Source organism: Ammospiza caudacuta, chromosome 1 (assembly GCF_027887145.1).
Source record: "Ammospiza caudacuta isolate bAmmCau1 chromosome 1, bAmmCau1.pri, whole genome shotgun sequence".
NCBI classification, from domain to species: Eukaryota; Metazoa; Chordata; class Aves; order Passeriformes; family Passerellidae; genus Ammospiza; species Ammospiza caudacuta.
The window spans coordinates 98729576-98752664 of NC_080593.1; the positions used below are offsets into that span (position 1 = coordinate 98729576).

The window sequence follows — 23089 nt, forward strand, 5'->3', positions numbered from 1 at the left end:
CAACTGTAGTGGGTTGACCACTGGCCAAACTCCAGTGCACTCATGAAAATCATTTACTCATCTTCCTCTGCTATAACTGGAGCAGAGGAGGAGAAAAATCCAGTTAAAATAAAGCTCATGGGGTTGAGATTAGGCTTAGGAGAAGGGGAAAGCAGGCTCAAAATTTTAAAGGGTATAAAGAAAACTTCTCTCCATTCTTTAAGTTTTAACTATTTCTAAGTATTAGAACATCTGACTTTCATATGGGCTACAGCCTGGTACCCAGTTTCATGGTGTGCTATAACTGATCACTCACCACATAAGCAGTTACAAACTCTTAATTTCGTCTCAATGAACTCTAAAAAAATTAAGGATGGAAAACAATCTTCCTCTGACTTTTGTTATGCTACTTTAAATGCTAAATTGATTGACAGGGTTGGTAAATCAAACCAACCAGTGCAGAGTAAGCATAATAAAGTGATATCAGCTGCCTTTACTAGGCAAAGATGTAGGGATTTTTCCAAGCCAAGTTACTTTCTCTCAAGCCGTGCTGCTGTAATGCTGTCAGGATTGAGCTGCTGCCTAACCCATAAAATCAACCAGCCTGCTGGGATTATTCTGGTTCTGGCTGGTAGCCTGGTGTTTGAAAGTGATAGTTGAAATCTGATCAGTTCATGTGCACATGGACCTATTCCCTTAACAAACATTTTAATTAGGATTTTAAAATACATACTGAAAAAAATGCATTCACACTTCATGGCGAAATTGTACAGACAGTCATTGGCAGAACAAAAAACCCAGTTCTCCTCAATCCCATTTCCTTGCTATCCTAAAGATCCTTTGAAATATGTTTTCCAATCTAACCTTTCATTTTGAAGAGCAATCTGAATACCAGGCTACTGTGCATTCATTAAAATAAAAGGGGAAAAATACAGCCTTCTGTAAAAGTGAATGCTAACAAAATTTAACCTAATGCCTTAATACTAAAACAACACAAATTTTCTAATTTGCAACCCAGGTGCACACTTGAAAAATAACATTGTGCTACAGAGAGATGGCAGAGGGGGAAGATGATTCACAACTGAAATAAAATAGGTTTCACAATTATCCTTTCAAATTTCAGCTGCGATTAAAAAAAATGCTTTCAATATCAAACTTCCTGCCAGAGTTAGTAGGCGTGCAAACCATATTTATGCAATATTTCACTATGAACACTAGATCGTTAGATGAGTGCTAATATCCTTGTGGGGTGAATAAAATACACTGGACACTTAGAAACTGTTTTCAGTTTTCAGAGTTTTCAATTTTGACATTCCCAAAGTACATGATTATGTCCAGATCTGCTCTATTTTTGACCCAAAGGTATTGGTTAATTAAAAGGAATATGTTACTGGTCTTTGAGTGGAAAGAAAAGGAGGAAGGTACTTTTCCAAAACTTCCTTTACATTTTCCTCTCATTTACTTAAGTCAGCTGGCTTGCATAAGTTTCCAAAATTATCTTGTCAGATCAGCTCAATTAAAAATAAGTGTTTATTAACATAGACTAAATTTGAAAACAAATCACTTACATGCAGTAATCACTTGAACGCAGTAAGTAATGTGTATATATAATTCTTCCTGCTGAACTGCAAGTTCAAACCCTAACCACAAAATCTCTCACTGCACTGACAAACTGGGTCAGGAGTGCTGGAGGATCCAAGCAACCACAGGCTTTCCATGCACATCAATTATTGTGCCTGTATCTATGCTGTACATGATGCCAGTGGCCGAGCCCCAGGTGTAATTCCTCTTCATATCTGTTTCAAACTGTGCAAACCTTTATTTTAAGCTGCAGCTCCCTTTAGGCAGATCTTGAAACCATGGGGGAGGCTGGGGTCAGAAGCAGGTGACAAAGGCTGGCTTACCTCTAACATAACACAGGGGGAAAAAATCCCAGCTGAGAACAAACTCATGATGCAGATTTTAAGGACCTCTAAAATGCTGAGTATCTGCTGAACTATCAAGAGATATAGTAAAAAAAAAAAAAAAAAAATTACATTATCCAGGAAAAGAGACATCTTTTTCTTTGCAGTCCTTATTCTTGGCTTTCTCACCATATTCCAAAGGGGAGAAACACACACACAAGCACAGGACTCAGCTGGGGGCTTGGATGCACTGCTGGCCATGGACAGCAGCAAGGGCTGCAAGCCCATGTGTGTTCATCATAAGCACAACCACAGACATATCCACTAGCTGACAGGTCCTGGCTTGTCTTGTGTCTAGAAAACATCAGTACTTATACACCCAGCACAAAAGTAGTACTATTTAGAACAACTTTCCCCTCCGTTGATTTTTAAAGGTTGTAAATATGCCTCATATTATTTTTATATGAGGCATATTTATATGAGAGTTATTTTTATAACTCTCATCCCAATCCAACAATGCCAGAAGTGGCATTTTGATGCTGATCTTAAATATAAACATCTATGTTAGAGCCATTTCAGATATTTTTGAGGAAGTATTAACTGCAGTAGTCTCCTTATGAGATTCCTCATCAGAAAAATGCATCAACTAGATGCAAAATTACCAGGTATAGAGGAAAATTAATGAGTTTAGTTAAATCTAAATTCAGACCATGTCTGTACACATGTGTGTGCACATACATTCAAAGTGGTCCAGACATCTCTGGGAGAAAAAGGTCAAAGAGAGAAAAATGCCGTAGAGAGAAACTGAGGTAAAAGAAAATTGCAAGAGTGAAGTGATTTGCACGAGAAGAAAAGGAATTATTCTAAGCAGAAATGTAACCCTTCTTTTAGGATTATTTTAAAATAGTTTTGATTTTTTACAAACTTTAAAAAATGTTTTAATTTTATTTGTTTCTAAAATTACCTGAAGTTTGTTAGCCGATAATTTGAAAATTCTTTTAGCTTAATTGTCATTTGGGATAAATTAATTTTGAGTATCTATTATGACAATTACACACAGCTACATTTTCAACTCTAATGCATTTTTAATAACCTTCATCAGCCAGTGATTTGAATTTCAAATTTCCCTCTATGAAGAAGTAAAAATTAGATAGTTTTGTGCTAATTTTCATAATAAATTGCTCTTTATTTACATTGCAAAGCCTCCCTTACTCCAAGTAAACCATAACCTTAAATGAAACTTAGTACTCATAACACTTATTACATTTCATCTCCCTTTATTAATAGAAAACAAATTACAGAGACAAACCTGTTGGCCCTTCCTCATACATCATAACCTTCTGTTTGTACCTGTCTGCTTCCTTTTATAGTGACTGCAGAATAGTCCATGCCTCTTCCCATTTCCACAGCAATATGGTAAACATTCCCCAGCAACACAGACACATAATTCTGAGTAGCTTCAAGGGAAAATGTTGTCATTAGGAAAAAAAAAATCCTCACATAACATATTTTTTTACTGGTGTTGTATTAAAATGCAGTCTAGATAATTAGATCTTTAACTTTCATCATGAACTTTTAGTATTTATGTAGTATACCTACTTTCTACACTTGAATGGTGAAAATAGATTCACAAAGTATTGGAAAAAAATACAAATGCCGAGTCAAGTGCTGAAGGCTAGGAAAGGAAGATCTCAATGTTTGATTGCTAATTCCATAGGCCTAGTTTACCATTTTCCTATTGTTTATGGCAGTGGGCCCCACTGGGTCTGACTTATGGCCTTCCTACCCTGTATCTTATGACAAATATCTTTATGTTTATTGGTACCTATGCTACACTTATTATGATACAAATTGTCATAAATATATGAATGCATTTGATTTTCCATCACTATTTTTCACCACAGTCAGAATAAATGGTGAATACCATTCTGCTAAGCAGAGGCTTTTTAAATTTGCTGGACTGTCATAAATTCATAATGTTTTTCTGACTTAGTGGTATGATCTGACTTCTCAAGGTTCTTCTGTAATGGTCATCACACAATCATATTTCACAAAGATAGTTTCAAAAATATTAATTATCTTTTACAACTTCCTTGCTTCTGAGACGTGTGGATTATATTGGCAGGGAAGAAACAAGGAATTGCATGGTGAAAGCAAAAGAAAGTAAAAAAAGTCCTTTAAACTTTTGATTTGAATTCAAGATATCCAGATTTCGCTTTTCACTTGCATTGAAAAGGGGATTTTGGTTAGTGCAAATCTCCACAGCAAGCCCAGCTGTTTTATATTCTAGCTCAATTCTTTCTTCTTGATTTCTCCCCCGAGGACCAATAAGGACCTGCTTCAGAGACCTCAATTCCAGTCTCTCGCCTCCTAAGTGCCTCTCCCCCAGCTTCATCAGGGTCTCTGCTACTGAAACCCTCTCTTCCAGACACACGCTCTTCCTGTTGTGGAACTGGCCTCTCCTGGGCCGTGTCTGAGACGCGAATATCTCCCAGCTGCTGGAACAAATGAGGCAGTGCTATTGGAGAGCAATTTACTTGGGTGTAAAAACCTGAACAATCTCTCCTTGCTTTCTGTTTATGTGCATCTGCCCTGCTGCACAGACTTTTTTTACCAGGTACAGTCGAGCTGAAGTGACAGACCATGTCCATGCTCTTTGCTTGCTTGTTCACCTCCTTCTCATTGTTGGGATTGCTATCTCTGCACCAGTCTCCCTGGCTTTGTGCAGTCAATTAAAATAGATTTATTACTTTTAGTAATATATATTTTCTTCAAAATCTCCCCATCCCATTCTTCACTTCAGCATTTCTCATAGCAATTATTTGAGCAGCCAGCTTTCCATCGACCTTGGAGTGTCTCACAGCTTTCTAAAGGATAAGGTGCTTCATAGAGTGCCAGAACATTTATTCCTTTATTTCTCTCCCACATTCTAACATTTTGTCTATTTCTTCTCTTAAGTTTTAATTCAACCATTTTCCTTTTCATGTGACCAAGTGCCAGAGGAGATACATACAGAGAATGGCTCCATGATCTCACCTCAAACACCTGTCCCTGTACTAGTCTATAAAAATGATAAGTAGTTTTTACAATGAATACCAGTCTTTAGCCCTGAATGAACTGAGGGAAACATATTCCATTACTCAAGAGAGAAAATTATCAAATTATCTGAATTTCCATCACATTCAAAGTTTTACAGATGACACAAAACATTTTAGCTGTCAAAGTCAGAAGTCCTTTCAAAACATATGCACAAAATACAGGTTTGCAAGGCCTTGAACTTTGCCAAAACATGGCTAGGTTTCCATGGCAAAATCAGAATATACATAGCTGACACACAGGCCATCATATCCTCTACTATAAAGCAATAACACTAGAGCAGTTTAAAACAAAGTTCTCCTGAGATTGTTTTAAGAGACACTAGAAAGATTAAGTATATTTTTTCCACCACTTAAATAAACTCAGGAGAGGGCAAGACCAGTTTGACACAATGCACGCAGCACAGAGTTATACCAAGAACAATAGTAGCAACTTTAGTGACATAAACTTCATTGGTCACAGAAAAATCTGTGTTGGATGGAAACCCTGGAGATCATCTGGTCCATCTTGAGTGCAGGCTCTTCAATTAGATTACAAAAGGCCTAGCCAACCTAGGTCTTCAAGATTTCCAGTGTGGAAATATTGACCTCTCTGCTTAGCCTGCTCTCATGTTTAGTTGCTCTAAATATCAGTTGGCTATTCTTTTTTTATGCCTTGTATCAAGCTGATTTCCCCTGAAACAACCTCTGCCATTGCCTCTTGTCCTTCCCCTGAGAACACCTCAGCCACCCTATCAAAATTGGAGGGCTGTGATTAGATGCCCACAGGCATTCTTTTCTCACTAATGCAAATCTTGTTCCTTCAGTCTTGCCTCAGGTTCTCCAGCCTCCAATTTCCTCACTGACGCTCTCTGGAGATTTCTTCCTGTCTTTAATAGAGCAGTGAGGGGACCAGAATCAGACACAATATTACAGGTCAGGCTCAGTATGCTGAGAGTCCTCATGCTGCTGCCCATCCTCCTGCTGAGGTTTTCCAGGACATGGTTTGCTTCATTGCTGCCACACAGCTGCTCAGCTCACTGCCCAACGGGATCCTCGGGGCCTTTGCAGCAGAGCTGCACTCCAGACAATTAGTTCCCAGCCTCTTCTATGCTTTAGTAATCAGGCTGCAGGCGCAGGACTTCTTGTTTAGCTTTCTAGAGGTCACAGAGCATCCAGCCCTGGAGATATTAAAAAAACAACTGGACATGGCCATGAGCAATGTGATGTGACTGATGCTGCTTTGAGCAGAGGATTGAACTAGATGTTCACTAAATGTGAACAATTCACAGGTCCTGAATTGTTCTGTAGTCCAATAACATTTTACATTTGGTTTAACATTATATATTTTTTTACATTATATATTTTTTGTCCTCCAGCTGAAATGTTTAAACATTGCCCCCCTACCCAGTATAACTTTTTCCAAGTAATACTTTCAGTCTTCCAGCTTCATTTAATACTTAATATAATGGGAATATATTATTCTATTTAAATAGCTGATTTGTAAGATCAGACTGTCCCTTTTGCTGCAAAACTGTACATACAAACTCAGCTATTACTACGAATTTTCTGTATTACACTGTACATGGCTCTTCATATAAGAACCACCCCTAACAAGTCTTGGTGTTGCTTTGTGTTACACGTAAAGATTATCCTTAATTTTCCTACAATTATTTCCTTCCTTGATACTCAGATTCAGCCACTGATGCCACTTTTGAGGAATTCAACACCACACGTTGACACTTACTTAACCTGCGAATTTACACTTCAAATGAATACATTGTGACTTAAATGTTTAGATGGATGAATGGATACAGGAAGGGACTCGTAGGATCACTTATGCATTTTAGGTCCATATTTGTAGGATTTAAGGTCCTGTCAGCATGCTCAACTTGTAGATTTCTTCATTACATTGTTAAGGAAAGAAGATGTTATTGCCTTGATATAAACTTTGTAAAAAATTATTTTATTTGTTTGTATGCTGCCCTTTGATGTGCTCAGACTCTATTAACGGCTTTATTACCAGCACAGCTCCAATTATTCCTGCAATTTGCTTTCTGGTACACAGAATGCTAGCTTTGAACAACCATGTTGTTCAAATACTTCTATATTTTAAGAGGCATCTGATAATTACTGCAAATCTTTTTGTTTGGTGACAGAACTGTAGCTATTTTGCTAGCAGTTATTCATTTAAATAGGGTTCATTTTAATTTCATTGGCTGAGTAATAGCAGCCTATGGAAGCAATGTCCTTCATAACCTTCCCATACCAGCCACATGATTTTGCTACAAGATATTACTTGAAAGTGGTGTAAACAAATATCTGAAGATAATTACATGTCAAAATGTGGAAAAATAGAGATATGATTTTCAGGAATATTTAGTTACCTCTGCTGTGGAAGACTTGGCAAAATACGGATGTAAAAACTACACAAAGTATATTTGAGCACCTCTTTCAATCTCAAAGAGCAACGAATTAAAAAAAAAACCTGTTAAATTTCTAATTATTTGCAGATAAAAAACTTAAAATATATTATTCAAAACTAACATAATCACACACACACACTCATTAAGGTCATTAGAAAATACTACACTGAGATCAGTATTTTGAATTTTTTGAAAGAAGTTCTGGAAAAAAAAAAATTACCATCATTAATAAGGGAAGAAGAGGGGAAGGAAAAAGTGTTCTAAATCTGGGGTGGTTTTCAAAGCAAACAACATCTGTGAATGTGACCAGATCTTCATAAGGTATTCCTGTTTAGCTTTCATCAAATATGATTTTTTGAGTGAATTTAACTAGATGAGAAAATAAAGACTTATTGAGGAACTATAGATAACTAACTAATAGTAGAAGCAGAATGGTCAGCAGAGAAAAACTAGGCAGGCTTTAATTTGAGATTGTGAAAAACAGAGAGCATAACAATTATACCAAGAAAAAAAAACTGCAGAAGGGGAATTCAAATATTTAAATTTATTTGTAAATCAAGTGTCTTAACATATCTTATCATAAAAAGCACAAGAATTAGGCCCAGCACATTACATTTTGGTGGCTGACCACCTTTTTTTTCCAGAACACCTTTACAGCTGAGAAACCATGCAATATTATGAGAAATAGTAGTAACGTGCCAGATTATAGAAGTCCATAAGGAAACTTACACAACTTCTGCTTTGTAGTGAACATGAGCAACATAAGAATCTCAAATACTCCACAGCAAAGCAGAACTCTTGGGCTAAACTAGAATAAAAGTAGAGCAGCTCACATTTCTTTAGCAATAAGATTATTTAGGCAACTTGGCAATGACTAGAGAACATGAAGGAAAAAAACAAACCAGAACAACCCAAAGGCAACTAAGTGGAAATAATGAGAGAGAAGTTCTTATGATTATGATTATTATAGTATATATATAGCTACCATATACAAGCATTTTTATTTTTCATGTCAGGGCTGTAATTACATTTGAGAATTGTGGGAGCTAGCACCTATACGACTGTGGCAAAATTCAGTGGTTTTCAAAGCAATCAGGAAGTCACTTATCTTGAATAAGCACCTCATGATTTAAGGTCATCTCAGTTAGAGACCAGGAACTGTGCTGTAGAAGAACAAATATCTCATTGCTCCTGCATTCTGTGTGTAACTGCACAAAGGGAACCTGTCCCATCCTTCCTCCAACCAAACAGGACTGTCTGAGTGTGCAAACATGCACACAGGAGACATTAATGCCAAGAAGTGTTCAAGATGCTGCTGCAGCTGGTACAAGAACTTGCTATAAATCACTGGAATTGCATTCCACAAGTTTCTTCAGGACAATCGAACTATGAAATAAAATTGTAGGGTATCTACCATTGTGTGGCCCTGGTCACAAATTTAATCCAGTAAACTACAGTTAGAAGGCTACTGCTGTTCTTTTTCTTGATTATTATCTATTTTTGTGGACACATATTATATAATGTGCTTAACACCATCTGTCCCATACACATTTTTGAGTATCAGAAGTTGTTGCTAAAATGTTTTGCAATTTATTTCCTTTTGCACTTGCAGATTTATATAAAGCACATAATAATCGAGCATAATGACAGGAAAAACAACATAAATCTAAAAACCTTACCCTACTTTAATCTTGCTAACTTAAAACTCAAAACCTTGGAGATAGCTGTTGTTTACACAATCTTAACAGAGCAATCTCTCATATTGGGAGGGATTAAATCAGTAAGTCTTGATCTCTATGCCAGATGTCAGCTATTTATTTATTTGAAGGGTAAGCACACTAACACTGACAGATTCAAGCTTGTCTTGCTCCAAGACAGCTACATCTTGTCAGGGACTGACCCAACCCCCAACACCTTCACTTCATATTAAGGCTGTTTAGCTTATAAGTGAAGAAGAAGCATGCATGAATGGAACTGGACATTTTACAAGGAATGGAAGAATCCTTATCTGTTGATTCCCATTTTGGTATTTATGGATTACCATTAGTAATTCAGTTATATCATCCTTAAGTGGCATTTGGGCTCTTGAGTAATTCTGTTCTCTGTGTAGCTGGGCCTCAAGTACCCATGATCAAGTTTATAACACAAAGATATATCTGCAGAACCCCTCCCCACATACCTACACCAGAGCATGTCACTTTTCTCTACAGTAAACCCCAATGTGAAAGTGTTCATTTCTACTCTCTTTCTTGCACATTTGCTTCATGCTCTGGGGTCTTTGGCAAGGTTTTTGATCCTGATGGGTCAGAATCTATAATGGTTAGTTGCTCTTCAAGCTCTACTTTGCTCTTTCTAATTCTGCTTTGACAATTACTTTGCCAACTGTGTAATGCTTTTCCTAGTTCATTTGGATACAGTCCAGGTTTGGACGTTTGATCTCTCATTTCTAGTAATCTTCATGTTGATTTGCTGCAATGCTCCTGAAAGCCACTCCAAATGGATTACAGGCACTGGTACTGCCTGATCAGTATGTCTCCAAAGAATGAAAAATTCACTTTTTATATACCTTTTATCTTCTATTACAGAAGTAAAAAATCTTTTTTTTATTTTTAAGTTGGTAAAGCTGCGGTGTCTGTTTTTGGTCATTTCTGATAAGGCAGGGGTGGCTACCAAGAACATACCCACCCCTGGCATGGATGCAGAGCTATTGCTATCTTGTCCCCTCTTTGGAGGGAGCGATGGGAGTCAACACAGCTGTTCTGCACAACCTCCACAATGAATGTTCAAGGGAAAACAGAACAGCAAAGCCATAAACTTACCTGAGAAAGACTGAAATGGTCTAAATTTACAGTAATGAGAAGTTTTAATTTGATACCAGAAACTGCAAGGAACAGATGAGGTCACGTTTTGGCTAACAAATGTAATATGCACTGCTGCTGTTAGGAGGCACTTGTCTAGGACTAAGGTCATTACTGTTATTTATAGTAAGAAAATTACTAGCAAAAAAAACCAACACCAAAGCAATGCACAACAGCAATTTACAGAATTACAGAATAGCAAATAAACCCATAAATAGTATGGATACATGGAAGGGGATAGAGGGGTGGGGAGGGGAATCAATTTTCTTAAGAGGACAGCTTTTTTACTCATTAATGACTATTTCTTTAGCATATGTAAACCAGAAAATCTCTATTTTTAATTATCTTAACTTTGTGTTACCAGTTCTGGGTTTTTTCCTTTGTTTAGCCCCTTCTATAAATCATATTGCCTAGTACACAAGTGTATTACATAAGTATAGGAAATATATATACACTCATCTTGGTCAGTTATTTTTAAGAGGAATTTCATTTGAGCCTCATTTCAAGCTCAAACATGGAAAAGTGGAGACCTTGATGAGTTACTTATTTTGAGGTACTGTTTGTCCTGAATATTGATTTGAACACAGATAAATCAAAGATATTAAGTTTTGGCATATTCTCACTTAAGATGCAAAACTTTTCTTCTATATCTCTGCATAAAAAAGCAAAAAAAACAAACTGCGCAATACCATCTAACTCTGTGCTACTCCTAGGCCTTCTCCCAGGGTAACCCAGACAGATATGAAAGTCTGAAGGACAAAAGTTGCTAGAGAAACAGTGCAGTGTGAGTACCCCTCTACACCAACCTCTTCTAATACTTACCAAGAATTTATATAGGGGAAAGGATCTCAGGGTTTATATGTACAGACTTATATGAATATTAGCAAATAAACAGAGCCTCTTGTCCCTTTATGCATGTTGTCTTTCATAAGGAGGCAGGCTTGCAACTTCTATTTTAATCTTTCTTTGAAAGTACTAAGTCTCAGTTCTTCAATATTTAATACTTTTTTCATTGATGCTCAGTTTTCAGAGTTAATCTTCAACTTTTTATACCATATAGCCTCTTTATATTTTGTGAGTGAGAAAGGAAATTGAGAATTTCAAGACAGGGCTAATAGTTTGCACTGACTAGAGATAAATATGCATATTGAACAACTTCAGAATATAATGAACCAATAAAGAGCTCTAGAAAAGAAAGAAAGAAAATCAGGGTATTTTCATCCAACAACAACAATCAAATAACTATATTTGATCCTGTAACAACCTGCACTGTTCCCTCAATAGTCAAGCTTGACTATTCACAACCCATGCACATCTACTTCACCACTATTTTATTTATCAGAATGGAGGCAAGTGAGGAGAACAATCACTATGAAATAATAAAATATCCTTGGGAAAAAAATCAAGCCAGAGAATAAGATTCTGGGTTTCTATTTTGTGATAATATACCTTCAGAAATGATTTCATGGCTTTATTTGAAAAATGGATATAATCCAAGTGAAGAGATACAATTCTGCTTTCTCTGCACCCAGAAACACATTATCCTTTTAAATAGGAAAGAGTATCCATTTCTTTTTCTTTTCTTCCTTTCCTCACAGAGGAGAAAAAGAGGGGGAAAAACAGATAGCAAAGGGTAACACCCCTCCTTTCCATTTGTAAATGGTGACTCTTCCATCAATACTACAATATGCAGCTACATTGGTATCAACATTATTTTTCTAGCTTCTCAAACAATTTCTGCATTTCATATTCTTTTTCTACAATGATGACAGTTGAAAGGCAACATATACAGTCTTTCTGAATCCTTCAACACATTAAGTATGCTATAGGCATAACAGGCTCAAAAAAGAATGAAAAGAAAACAACACAAAAAACTTCCCCAAAGCCTTGCAGAAGAGTTGTGGCTGCATCAGAAGCCCATGTTGGAGCAGGCTCCTGGCCTGTGGACACATGGAGAGAGGAACGTATGCCGGAGATGGCTAGCTGTGAGGACTTGTGTCCCCACAGGGGGACCCATGCTAGAGCAGTCTGGCTACTGGAACTTAAAGGGCAATTTGTAGCTTTATGGTAAAAACATCACACCTGCCTTTGAGAGATCCAGGATTGCATTCACACTTTCTCACTGCTTGCTGTGTGGCCATTGCTTAAGTCATCCTTATGTTTCAACTTGACAGGTTTAATGGAATATCTAACATTGATATGTCATAAAGCCAACAGTGACTTGATAGAAGGCAATGGTACAAGCACTGATCCCCACCTTGTTTTAGGATTAGGCAGCATGAAGTCTACTGACAGACTTGGGGGGGCTGATAACAGTAACTTATGGGACAGAAAGAAGAACTCATGCTCAAATATCTTGTTTCCCATCACAGAAGTGTGAGTGACAGAGAAAGCAGGGAGTACCTCATTCAGCGAATCCTGACTTTTTACTGCTAAAAATCTTTTTGTTGACACAGCTTGTAAATCTTGAGTTCTGGGAAGAACCTTACACATTTGCCTCATAACAACTGAGGCATTTAGCATTTCCAGAATTTGTGTAATACTTAGTTAACAATTATTGATTGAACCTTTGAATAGGTAGCCAATTTTACACATTTCCAAACTATGAGTCTTTAACTAAAAAAACATCATTTTGTCGCTTCAAATACATTGAGGGTTTTGTGCTCATCTGGAAAAAAACCCAGTGTGATATCTCACCTGCATCACTGAGACTTATGGATGTTTTACTCTGCTGTATTGCCAGGATTAGGTTTTCAGCAAGGCTAACACTGTATTGTTTGCAAACCAGACATTGCAAGAACACACTCTTCCCAAGGAAGAGTGGTAAACAGGCAATGCTTCAGTTCACAAGAGAGGCATTACTTACCTTGTGGAAGTTCCTGAAATATGCTGCCTTCTCGTCTGGAAATTTTTCTAGCCTCCTGGGTCCTTTACTGGAAGCCTTCTTGAAAACCAACCAACAACGCCTAAAAATCTGTGAACAAAATCAATGGATTCTATTAGTTTTTCTTTAAAGGCAGACAGTACTACAAATGCATTCAGTTACAAAACCGACTTAGGAAGATATTTTAAAATGACAGTGTTTTATCTTAAGAGTAAAATTTGCAGTTCAAAGAGAAGCTGATTAATGATAATCCTCTAGACTATATTATGCAAGTAAGAGATTAGATATCAATCTAGTTTTATAATCTATGACAGCAGTTTGCTTCATTCTTCTCTCCAGTACTTGGACAGCTCTATAAACAATACCATATGCAATTTTATGTTATTAATTCAAGGATACATTGAAAAAAGTCCCAAACCCAATATCACCCAATGATTCCACTGGCCATACATGAAGAGCCTTAATTCAGTACAAATTCTACAAAATTTAATGACACAGCACAAGAAATATAGTACTGTTAAATTTGGATCAACCATACCTCCCATTATCAAAAAACTAAGTAAATAAAAACCCAAGGAAATTAGAGCAGGAAGTTTTCCCCTCAGTCTGCTGTCTAAACTGAATACAAGCAGAAAACGTAGTGTCATTAAAATAATTAGGCTTAATTAACCACATTATGACATAATACTACTGACACTATCCTGTTGCCACTATCTAAGATGAATGTTATCAGTCAAAGTAAGTGAATTCTTTTGAAACCCTACCATTGGGCTACAGTATCAATATGGTTAATTATGAAGACTTTTAGAAGAATACATGGTATATAATTAAATCCTCTGCCAGTACATGTATTGCAAAGTGTAGAATTTTCAGGCTTTTTCTACTAAGGTTGTAAAGTGGCAACTGTACAACTGTGCTTTCTATCTTGGAAATTACTTCACCTGTCCTGAGGGAAAGCAAAGACAATATCATATTTCCTGAAAAAAAATGACATTACACTTTGGGACATCATAAACCATCTTTATTAGATAGAACTTTCTTCAAATAACATCTTGGCAGTGTTGCAACTTGACTTTACCAAAACTACAGCACTGCTCCCACAGCTATTCCTTGATTAAACATATTAGCTCAACACAATTTTGTGGTGTGAAAAGCTCCACACACAAAGATATGGAATATTCACACTATTTTGACCTTACTAAAAAACAACAGTACCAACTGTCTGAAAGGGGGATATTTATTTATTTAATAAAAGTGTCACTTTTAATAATACTTCTGGCTCTTCTGGGATCCTGGGTGTTTTTAGTCTATGTGTAGTTTCAGTTCATTTCTCTTCCTCTGAGGAAAGTCTTTTCCTATGAAGTGCTTTATCAAGGTGAACACAACTATCTTAATTTCAAATGTTTTCTTGATTCCCTAATTTTCATTATATGCCTTTAATGTCTTACAGTCCTCAAAAAATTCTCTTTAGAAAAGCCAGACCAACCCAAGTCCTCATCTTGGTGGTGGGTTTTAGCATGGTCATGGAATCTGCATTTTGCAGATGACCTGAATTTTTGACAGCTGGTGACAATGAAACTGATAATTTGTGTTGAGTAACAGAAGGTTTTCAAAGGTTGGTGGACGGTTTTGTTTGTTTGTTTGTTTTTCTTTGTTTGTTCATGGTTTTTAAAATATATTTTTATATGTGTATATATGGGAGAGTCATATTTTGTTGCAATGAGAAGTATCAGTTAGATCCAGTACATTAGAAATACTCCTAAAAAAAGATAAAGTATACATCCTAGTCATGGAGTCAGATCTCTCCCTGTGAGGATGAGAACATTGTCTAGATCAAAGGTCATCTAATGCATACTCCAAAGCACTTCCCTTAGTGACAAATGAGCAGGTTCAGACAAATGATGGCTTCATTCTTTTTGTCACTGGATATCAATTTGGGACACTGTGAAAGTGAGTTTGAGGTTTTGCAGATAAGTTGATGAAATTCTAGAGGAACGGTTTGACCTCCTTATAACTGGGAACTGCTGTCAAATACCAGGGTTTGATGCTAGTTGTCTTTAAGGATGCTCATCAGCCTTCTCACACATTACAGAACCGAGATGAATTCAAAAGCTTCAGCACACAGATTGCAGGAATGAACAGCCTTTGCTTTTAGAGAACACTGAATAGCAAGAGGAGAGAAACACAAGTTTGTCCTTTAGACTGCAATTGGTTCAATTTATTGGCATCTGTTTTTTCCAGACCTTTAAGAAGAGAAGAGATCTGAAGAATGAAAAGGCCCAAAGAGGACTCCTGATATTCTATGTACTTATGCCAAGATACATCCTTGCATTTGGATTTTATTTTTTGCAACCTAATTTTTAAACTGGTATAAACATGTACAGTTCCATTGCATTTCAGCAGCATTTTACCTTATTATGCCAACAGACACTTTGTATCTTAGTGCTTGAAAAAGCATTAGCATATGAATTTACCTATAAATATGAATAAATAGGTGCAGATGTGAGCACACAGCAAACAAACATTTGCCTTTCATAAGGCACCTCATTGTTATACAGAAGCCTACTCAATTATTCACGAACTGTGAGATACTCTTTTATCCCTGGCCTACTTTAGGATGCCATTGGCTGTAATCAAAACTTCTGAAAGACTTCTAAAGTCCTCAGATAATTGGGTAAGCCATTGTGAGAGAAATCAGCATCAGCCCTTCCAGAACTGAGAGAATTAGAACCACTTGCTGTGTTGTCTCCATAATACTCAGTATTTCCTGTGAGACTGTTTTCCACATGTGCTTATTGAAGAAATGCCAAATATTTGATCATTTAATCAGGGTTACATCCTCGGATGAGTTCTCAACTATTCAACAAATATGATTTTAAAATTTTGTATCAAGGGCTAACAACACAAAGTCTGCCCCATGCTATTGCATTTTTTACTGGAGAAATTCAGGAAGATGGCATCAAGTACATGCTGGGTTTAGGTTTTCTTTTATTATTGTATCAATTAGAAAAAACTTGTTCATTACGATCTTGAGAAGGACTCTATTGAAATTACCTGCAGAGCCTTACGCATAGCTGAACCTCTTTAAACAACATCCTTTCTATCTCAGTTTTACAAGATGGGCAAAGCACAAAAAAAAATATTCTTCCAGATTCTATTACCCAGGATGTTGTGCAATTACGTATCAGTAAGCCATGGCAATAACTCAGCACACTTGTGGTCTGGTGAGAACTGATTAGGTTGCCCCTTGTGATAGCACATGGGAATGATTTTGATTACAATGTACGAGCTCGAAGGGGAGAGGAGCCTCTGTCCTCACAATGGACCCTGAGCAGCCTCATCTTGTTACTGAGAGGATTCCAGAACCTGGAACAACATTACCTTATCACCCTCCCCTCAAATGATTTCTGAAATCTCTCCAGTCAGAAATTTGACTTCTAATGCTGATACATTTCTATTAATCTTCAGAGATCCTTTCTTTAATATTCTACTTGAAACACTACAACAGATCAATTACTTAGGAAATCTGTGCATAATCTTATTTTGATACTTTTTCTTCTGCTTAATATAGTACACAGCTCAGCTCACATTTGCAGCATGATCATATTTTTTAATATTCTTGACTAATATATGCAAAAATTTGGCCTCTGAATGGGCCGTTACTTTTCATGATCACATCATACAATTCTGTGTTATTCTGCCATGGCTGTTCATAACAAATCTATTAAAATATATATTGCAGGAAACCCACTGGCTATTTATTTTTCAGAAAGAAGGAAGTATTTTCCTCTTTTCTAAAATATTTTAAAATAATTGGTTTATAGTGGAAATGTTATGTATGATTTTCAATTTTCCAGATATTTCTAAGGCTTTTTCCTAGCAATTTACAATAAATGCTTTTGAGATTCACATTTCTTTCTATCCACAGCTGTAGCAAATAAAGTTTTCCCAGTCATCACTAATATTTAGAAAAGGGACTTTTATTGACAACTTTCTACACATTACTTCAGAAATTTCACACTCAAACAACCCAACAGAAAACAGAAACAACAAAAAAATCCCCAATGCTTTTTTTTAAATAAAATCACAACACTATAAGCTTTTTTGCCAAATCACTTTAGATGCTGTGCAATCTCTCTGCACCTATCCAAAGGACAGTACAAATGGCAGCTTTCTTGGGTATATTGGAAAACCATCTAATTTTCTGCCACTAGCTGTAGAAACATTTGTCTCTTGAGAGAAACAGCAATGAGTCAGCTCCTAATTACTAACAGAAACCATCACTGACCAGGACAGGCACTGAAGCATCACTCATGGAGCTTTTTGCTGGCATAACCTATCACATTTTCTCCCAGGAAGACAACAACATAATAATATTCCGTTCAGCATTTACATCTCATTATCTGCAGGAAAGGCTAGTTGATTTCTCATCCCTGACTTGCCATGTGCATTCTCTCCTGTTTGACAAGACAACATCTGCAGTATACGCATTAAAAACACCAAAATATGAATGTGTTCATGTTTACCTCACTAGTTATCTCCATTAAAAATGAATATTTCTATGGGGTATGTGAGAGAAATGCCGTTTGCTGTGAGATTAAAAAATGTAGTCACAACTTTAAAATATGGCATTCATAATGAGAAAAATAAAAATAGTTGTCACAGTAAAGTCATATTTAACCACTGTTTTGACACCCACCGTTTTTTGATTCTGTGCATAATTTGGCTAAGGGAAAGGAGACAAGAGGTGACACCTTACTGCTTCAGTGAAACTACACTTGTCACACATTCAAGTAAACTTAGGAGAAAATGAAACAGAGTTATTATCTATAAAAAGGCCCAGGAGGAAAATGGGGATCTATACCTCAGCCCAAAGAACAAGTTACAGGATCTAAGCTATTGCTGAGTCAATTCAACAGAACAAAAAAAGCCTGAGCTACAAACCAAAACAGCTCATGGTTGCAATCCACTTACCTGAGCTACCAACATTTGAACAGCTCTGATTTTGCTGTCTACCTTTCTGACAATAGAAATGAAATACAGTTCCCAGTGCACTAATTGGGTGCATTTTGGGTGGCAAATTTGGATTCCTACGAAGAAGCAAGAGAGGCAGAGCACCGCTGCACAGCACTGAGCTCCCAAATTAGCACAGAGGGTGCAGAGTGGCAGGGAATTGAGGCCAGCTCCTGCTCCTTTACACACTGCTGGGAACTCACCTTTCTCCCAGCACCAGGCCAGAGGTACACCACAGCCATCTGATATCCAGCACCCAAACAGGAGGGGCCAAATGAATCCATTGCTGTGCTCAGAAGCAAGAGCTTACCCGCTCCTGCAAGCAGTTCTGGGATGTGGGGCTGAGACTTTACCACAAGACACAATAAGCCTGGGTAGTTTCAATTTTTAGTTGCAATTTTTTTTTGAGTCAAACTCTCCACCTCCTCTTGGCTACTTCAACATATTTTCTTCAAATGTTACCCAACTATCTATCACAAAGCAACCACAATAAAAGAAAAGCTGTTTAAGCTGTCAAGTCAGGATTAAAGAAATCCCAAAAATATATACGAGAAAAAAAAGACTAGTAGTGTTTCCAATGAGAAATACTGTCTGAAGGTATGCTGTGAATGCTATCCAGCAGGGAAACATTCCTCATATATGATAACCTTGCATATACCCTTGAGCTTCATTTCATCATCCAAATTAAAGAGAAAGGTTAAACTTCTAGTTTACAGAGCTTGGGGCATGACCTTCTGCAACAATACAAGTAGGTGTTAGATAATTTTAGTATCATAGTTCAAATCCTAAAATTTCTGATAGCATTTTTTTATTACTAATATTTTGCACATTGCAAATCTGCTGGCATTTAAAGTTAGGAATTGAAGAAATAAAGAAACATCTGCTACAAACTGTTTCATCTAAGATTAGATCAATCCTTGTGGGCTTGATTGCAGTCTGACAATTAGGATGGTTAGAGAGAGATGATTAGGGACAATTCACCCAGTTATAGTATACACACGTCATCTTCTTGCTGCCATAACATGCCATTATAGATTCATATAGATGCTTATAATATACTATAATTTATGGTGTTATAGTCACAGGCTATACATGTAATCCATAAAAGGATTTATTTTATTATTAGGGATTTATGTGAAATCAAAGTACACCATAGCAATTTTCCAACTATTCCTCCACTAGCTAAACTACTCTGTGCATCATGCAAACATTTTAGTTATGGAATCTGAGGGCTTTTTATTTTTATGTGTTTAAAAGAGAGCAGAGGATACATATCTGAACAGATCTGCACTTTGTATTCCTAAGAAAAGTGTTAAATGACTCCATCAATCCTTAAGCACCCCTAGCTTAAAACCTCACCACTGTTGCTTTGTTCTGAAGGACCATCAGAGCAATTCAAGGGCAGAAGAACAGCCTACACAAATAACACACTCTGACTCCACAGCAGTCTGCAGGTCAGCAGAATTTATAACTTACATCTGAATGGATCTTACAGTTACTTAAAAAATCAGTTCTAGTAGCCATTTATTTTGGCTTTCTGCATCTCTGACTCAGTTTCGGCAAGACTAACTGCAGTGATCCTTTTGGAGGAAAACTAATACTGCTCACTTCATGTCTGGCCTCTGAGTTGATGACAAAAAAATGTCCACAAAACCAGAAGAAAAAAATTTGGTTTCAAGAGTTGTAGCACACATCCAGCAGAAAAATCCCAGAGCTTGCGATATTTTTTTAAGAAATTATTATGCTCAAGAAATGTCAAGCATTTCACTGAGCTTAAGCTGAATGTGCAGCACCTGCTTAGGAATAATTATGTACCCATGTATGTTGATATCTCCTCCTACACGTACTTTTCTCAATGTAATCAGAAAAAAATACCAGCAGAGAAAGTTATGGTTTTGCAATATTTTAATATTAAGTTTGAGTAAGTTCTCAAACTGAACTGGAGTAGTTACCTTCCTTAACTCATCTGAAGGTTGTTTTTTTTTTAGTGGAAATCTCACTTTAAAAAAAATGTTTACCTAATTAGTTACAAGTAAACATGCCCACTTGAATTTTAAAAATCACAAAGAATGGTTTGATATACTGCAATACAAAGCAATATTTAGAGAAGAAAACTAGGATTCCTTTATTTTTAATACTCTAAATACATATACAAATAATAGAAATATCACTATCTTTCTTCCACTGATGAGCTTATTAAGCTGAAACATGGTATGTTTTACACATATTTTGTAGACAATCATAATTTCTTGAAAAAATTAAAGGTATTTATTGTACCACCAAGGGAACATAATGCTGAGAAACAAACAAGTTATTGAGATAGAACTCTTATTTATGTCTCTTGAAAACAAAATTCAGACTATTACACACAAATTGAAATAACACACACTGAAAGATGGTATCGATCACCTCAGATCCTCAGTGCTTTATGTTAGGAAGGGATTTGTGAAAGTAAGTGTTAAAAAATCAAGCACGTGCAACTGAGTACCTTAAAATGAAGCAGAGCTTCAGAATAAAATAGAATCACAGACATCTGTTCTATACTACCTAGGGGGAAAAACTCAAATAATTTTTACAGCTCCAATTTAGAGGGTTACAAGCTCAAATTTATCTTCAGAATCCAAAATTATTCCTCAGGTTTACATCAGCTAGATTTTCCAACCCATCATGGAATTGTAGAGCAGTTTGGGTTGGAAGGGACCTTAAAGATCACCTAATTCCAACCCACTCCTCACACACACCCCATGGGGGCAGGGACCCCTGCAACCAGACCAGCTTTCTCAAAGCACTGTCCAAGCCGGCACTGAACACCTCCAGGGATGGAGCACCCACAACGGTTCTGTCATCGTGCCTCACCATCCTCACAATAAAGAATTTCTTCCTCATATCTAATCTAGACCTACTCTCCTTCAGTTTAAAGCCGCTCCCCCTTGTCCTATCAGTGCATGTCCTTGTAAGAAGTCCTGCTCCATCTCTCTTGAAGGCCCTCTTGAACTCTTTAGGTACTGGAAGGTTCTCTAAGAGTCTCCCCAGAACCGTCTCTCCTTCAGGCTGAGTAACCTGAACTCTCAGCCTGTCTTCATAGGAGGGTGCTCCAGCCCTCTGATCATTTATCTTTTCTCTATATTATTGCAGAGAAACTCTGCAATAACTTAGCAAAGGCATCGAAGTGCTCAGGATGCTGTTGTTTTCACTGGTAAAATAAGTGAAAAATTTGCTTTGCATGGGATTTAACATAGCTGAGCACAGCACTAAGTCTGAAGCATTTTTTGTAAAGAAAAACGACGAGAGCTGACTGTTAGCACCACTGTATATTTATGTAGGAGTATAATTTCTAACAGCAATTGATCCTTAGAGAAGAATAGGAAAGTTAGAGCCTTTTATTCTTTGGCACATTTTGTCATTTCAGCGTATCTTTAGAAAACCTTGCAAACCCAGCCTCACTGATGTAAATAGGTGAAAGCTCACTGAAATTTGTAAATTACTCTAATAAATGCCTGGTCACTCCCCCTGGCATGAAGTGTGTGCATCATGTTTATACAGGGAGACTAAAGAATATACAAATTCCAGTGTAGAAGAAAAGCTCTTCAAACATATTTTGATACACTGTACCACAGAACAGGAACATATTTTAAAAATGGCATTTATCTATGGCATATTCAATAAACCTCTGAAATACCAGGTTGCACGACTCAGTTGTGTTGGTTTCCTACAAACCAAATTCATCCTTTTTTTTTCTTTTAACGTAGTTAGATATTCCACTTTGAATCTGCTTTAAGTACTGTGACATGGTCACTAGATTTTATGGAGAAATTAATCTTAGAGAGAAAATAAGGTGTTCTGCAAAATGAAGGCTGCAGCAGGGTTTGAGTAGGACCACACAAATAGAAATATTCAAGAGGATGTTTAATTCCAGTGCTGTTTTTCTGGCATTTGATCATCTGCATCACTGTAACCTATAGGTTACATCTCCTCCTGACAAAGAATCATAGTTGTAAGAGATGCTGTCATGCCCCAAAGACCTTCATTACTTCTTATGTTTAAATTAACTGAAGGGGAGGAAGATGAATTCACAGCTGGTGGTAAGTGGAAATAGTTAAAAGCTCTGAGTTAGCAAGAATACTGTGACAGAAATTAAATGGATATTAAAATGGAGTCATTCACTGAAATTTCCTGCAATATTTAGGCACAGAATTACCTTGAAGTAGAAAACAAAACAAAACAAATAAATAGAAATCAAACCAAACACCCAACAAAACTCCAGCCAGGACTTGCTCTGGATGTTGTAACTTTCAGACAAATGCAGACAGAAGGATACATATTTCAAACTTTGCTTGATTTCTATAAGTGATTTGCTTTCTGCCACTGTTGTGCTACGTATTTCCAGAAAATCTCTGCTTAAAGACATTACCAATTTGCTATTACAATGCATCACTACTGCAATGAATAAAGACGTAATCCAGAACAAGAAAAGGATGAGAAAACAAATGCTTTTACACACAACTAAGAGGATTTGGAAGAAAAAGCTATAGCCCTTAGCTCTTGTAAATACCAACACCAGTTCTGTTCAGCTTTTGTTGCAACAGCAAATTTTTAACAGATAATGACAGCTTTTACTCAAAGAAAAATAGCATGAAATATCTTCCCTCAGAACACAAATGCAGCTGGTATGTTACATTCCCAGACAGCATGTCCTGTGGGGAAATAGCTACTACAGGGGATTAGGAACCACGTTCTTATGACCCCAGGGAAATAAAACAGAGGAAAAGCAGATGGTTTCTAAACCCAAACTTCCTAAATCCCTAAATTCAAAAGACTACTCTGAATTCCCTGCTATAATTCCCTGTACCTGTGATGGGTCTCCAAAAAGTCTGCCCTGAACAGTTTGAGAGATTCACCCAAAAGGCATTCAGGTGAATGCACAAAAGCCATGCTTTAATATGCTTTGGCT

The 23089-nt window shown here is 36.8% G+C and overlaps 1 protein-coding gene across 1 annotated transcript in view; it reads right to left on the reverse strand.

Annotated features, from left to right (window-relative positions):
- DOK6 (docking protein 6) overlaps positions 1-23089 on the reverse strand; it is a 241688-nt gene that overhangs the window by 135772 nt on the left and 82827 nt on the right. The window contains exon 2 of the mRNA XM_058815279.1: positions 13108-13215. Coding sequence (XP_058671262.1) covers positions 13108-13215 — 108 coding nt within the window. The remainder of the gene's footprint in view (positions 1-13107; positions 13216-23089) is intronic.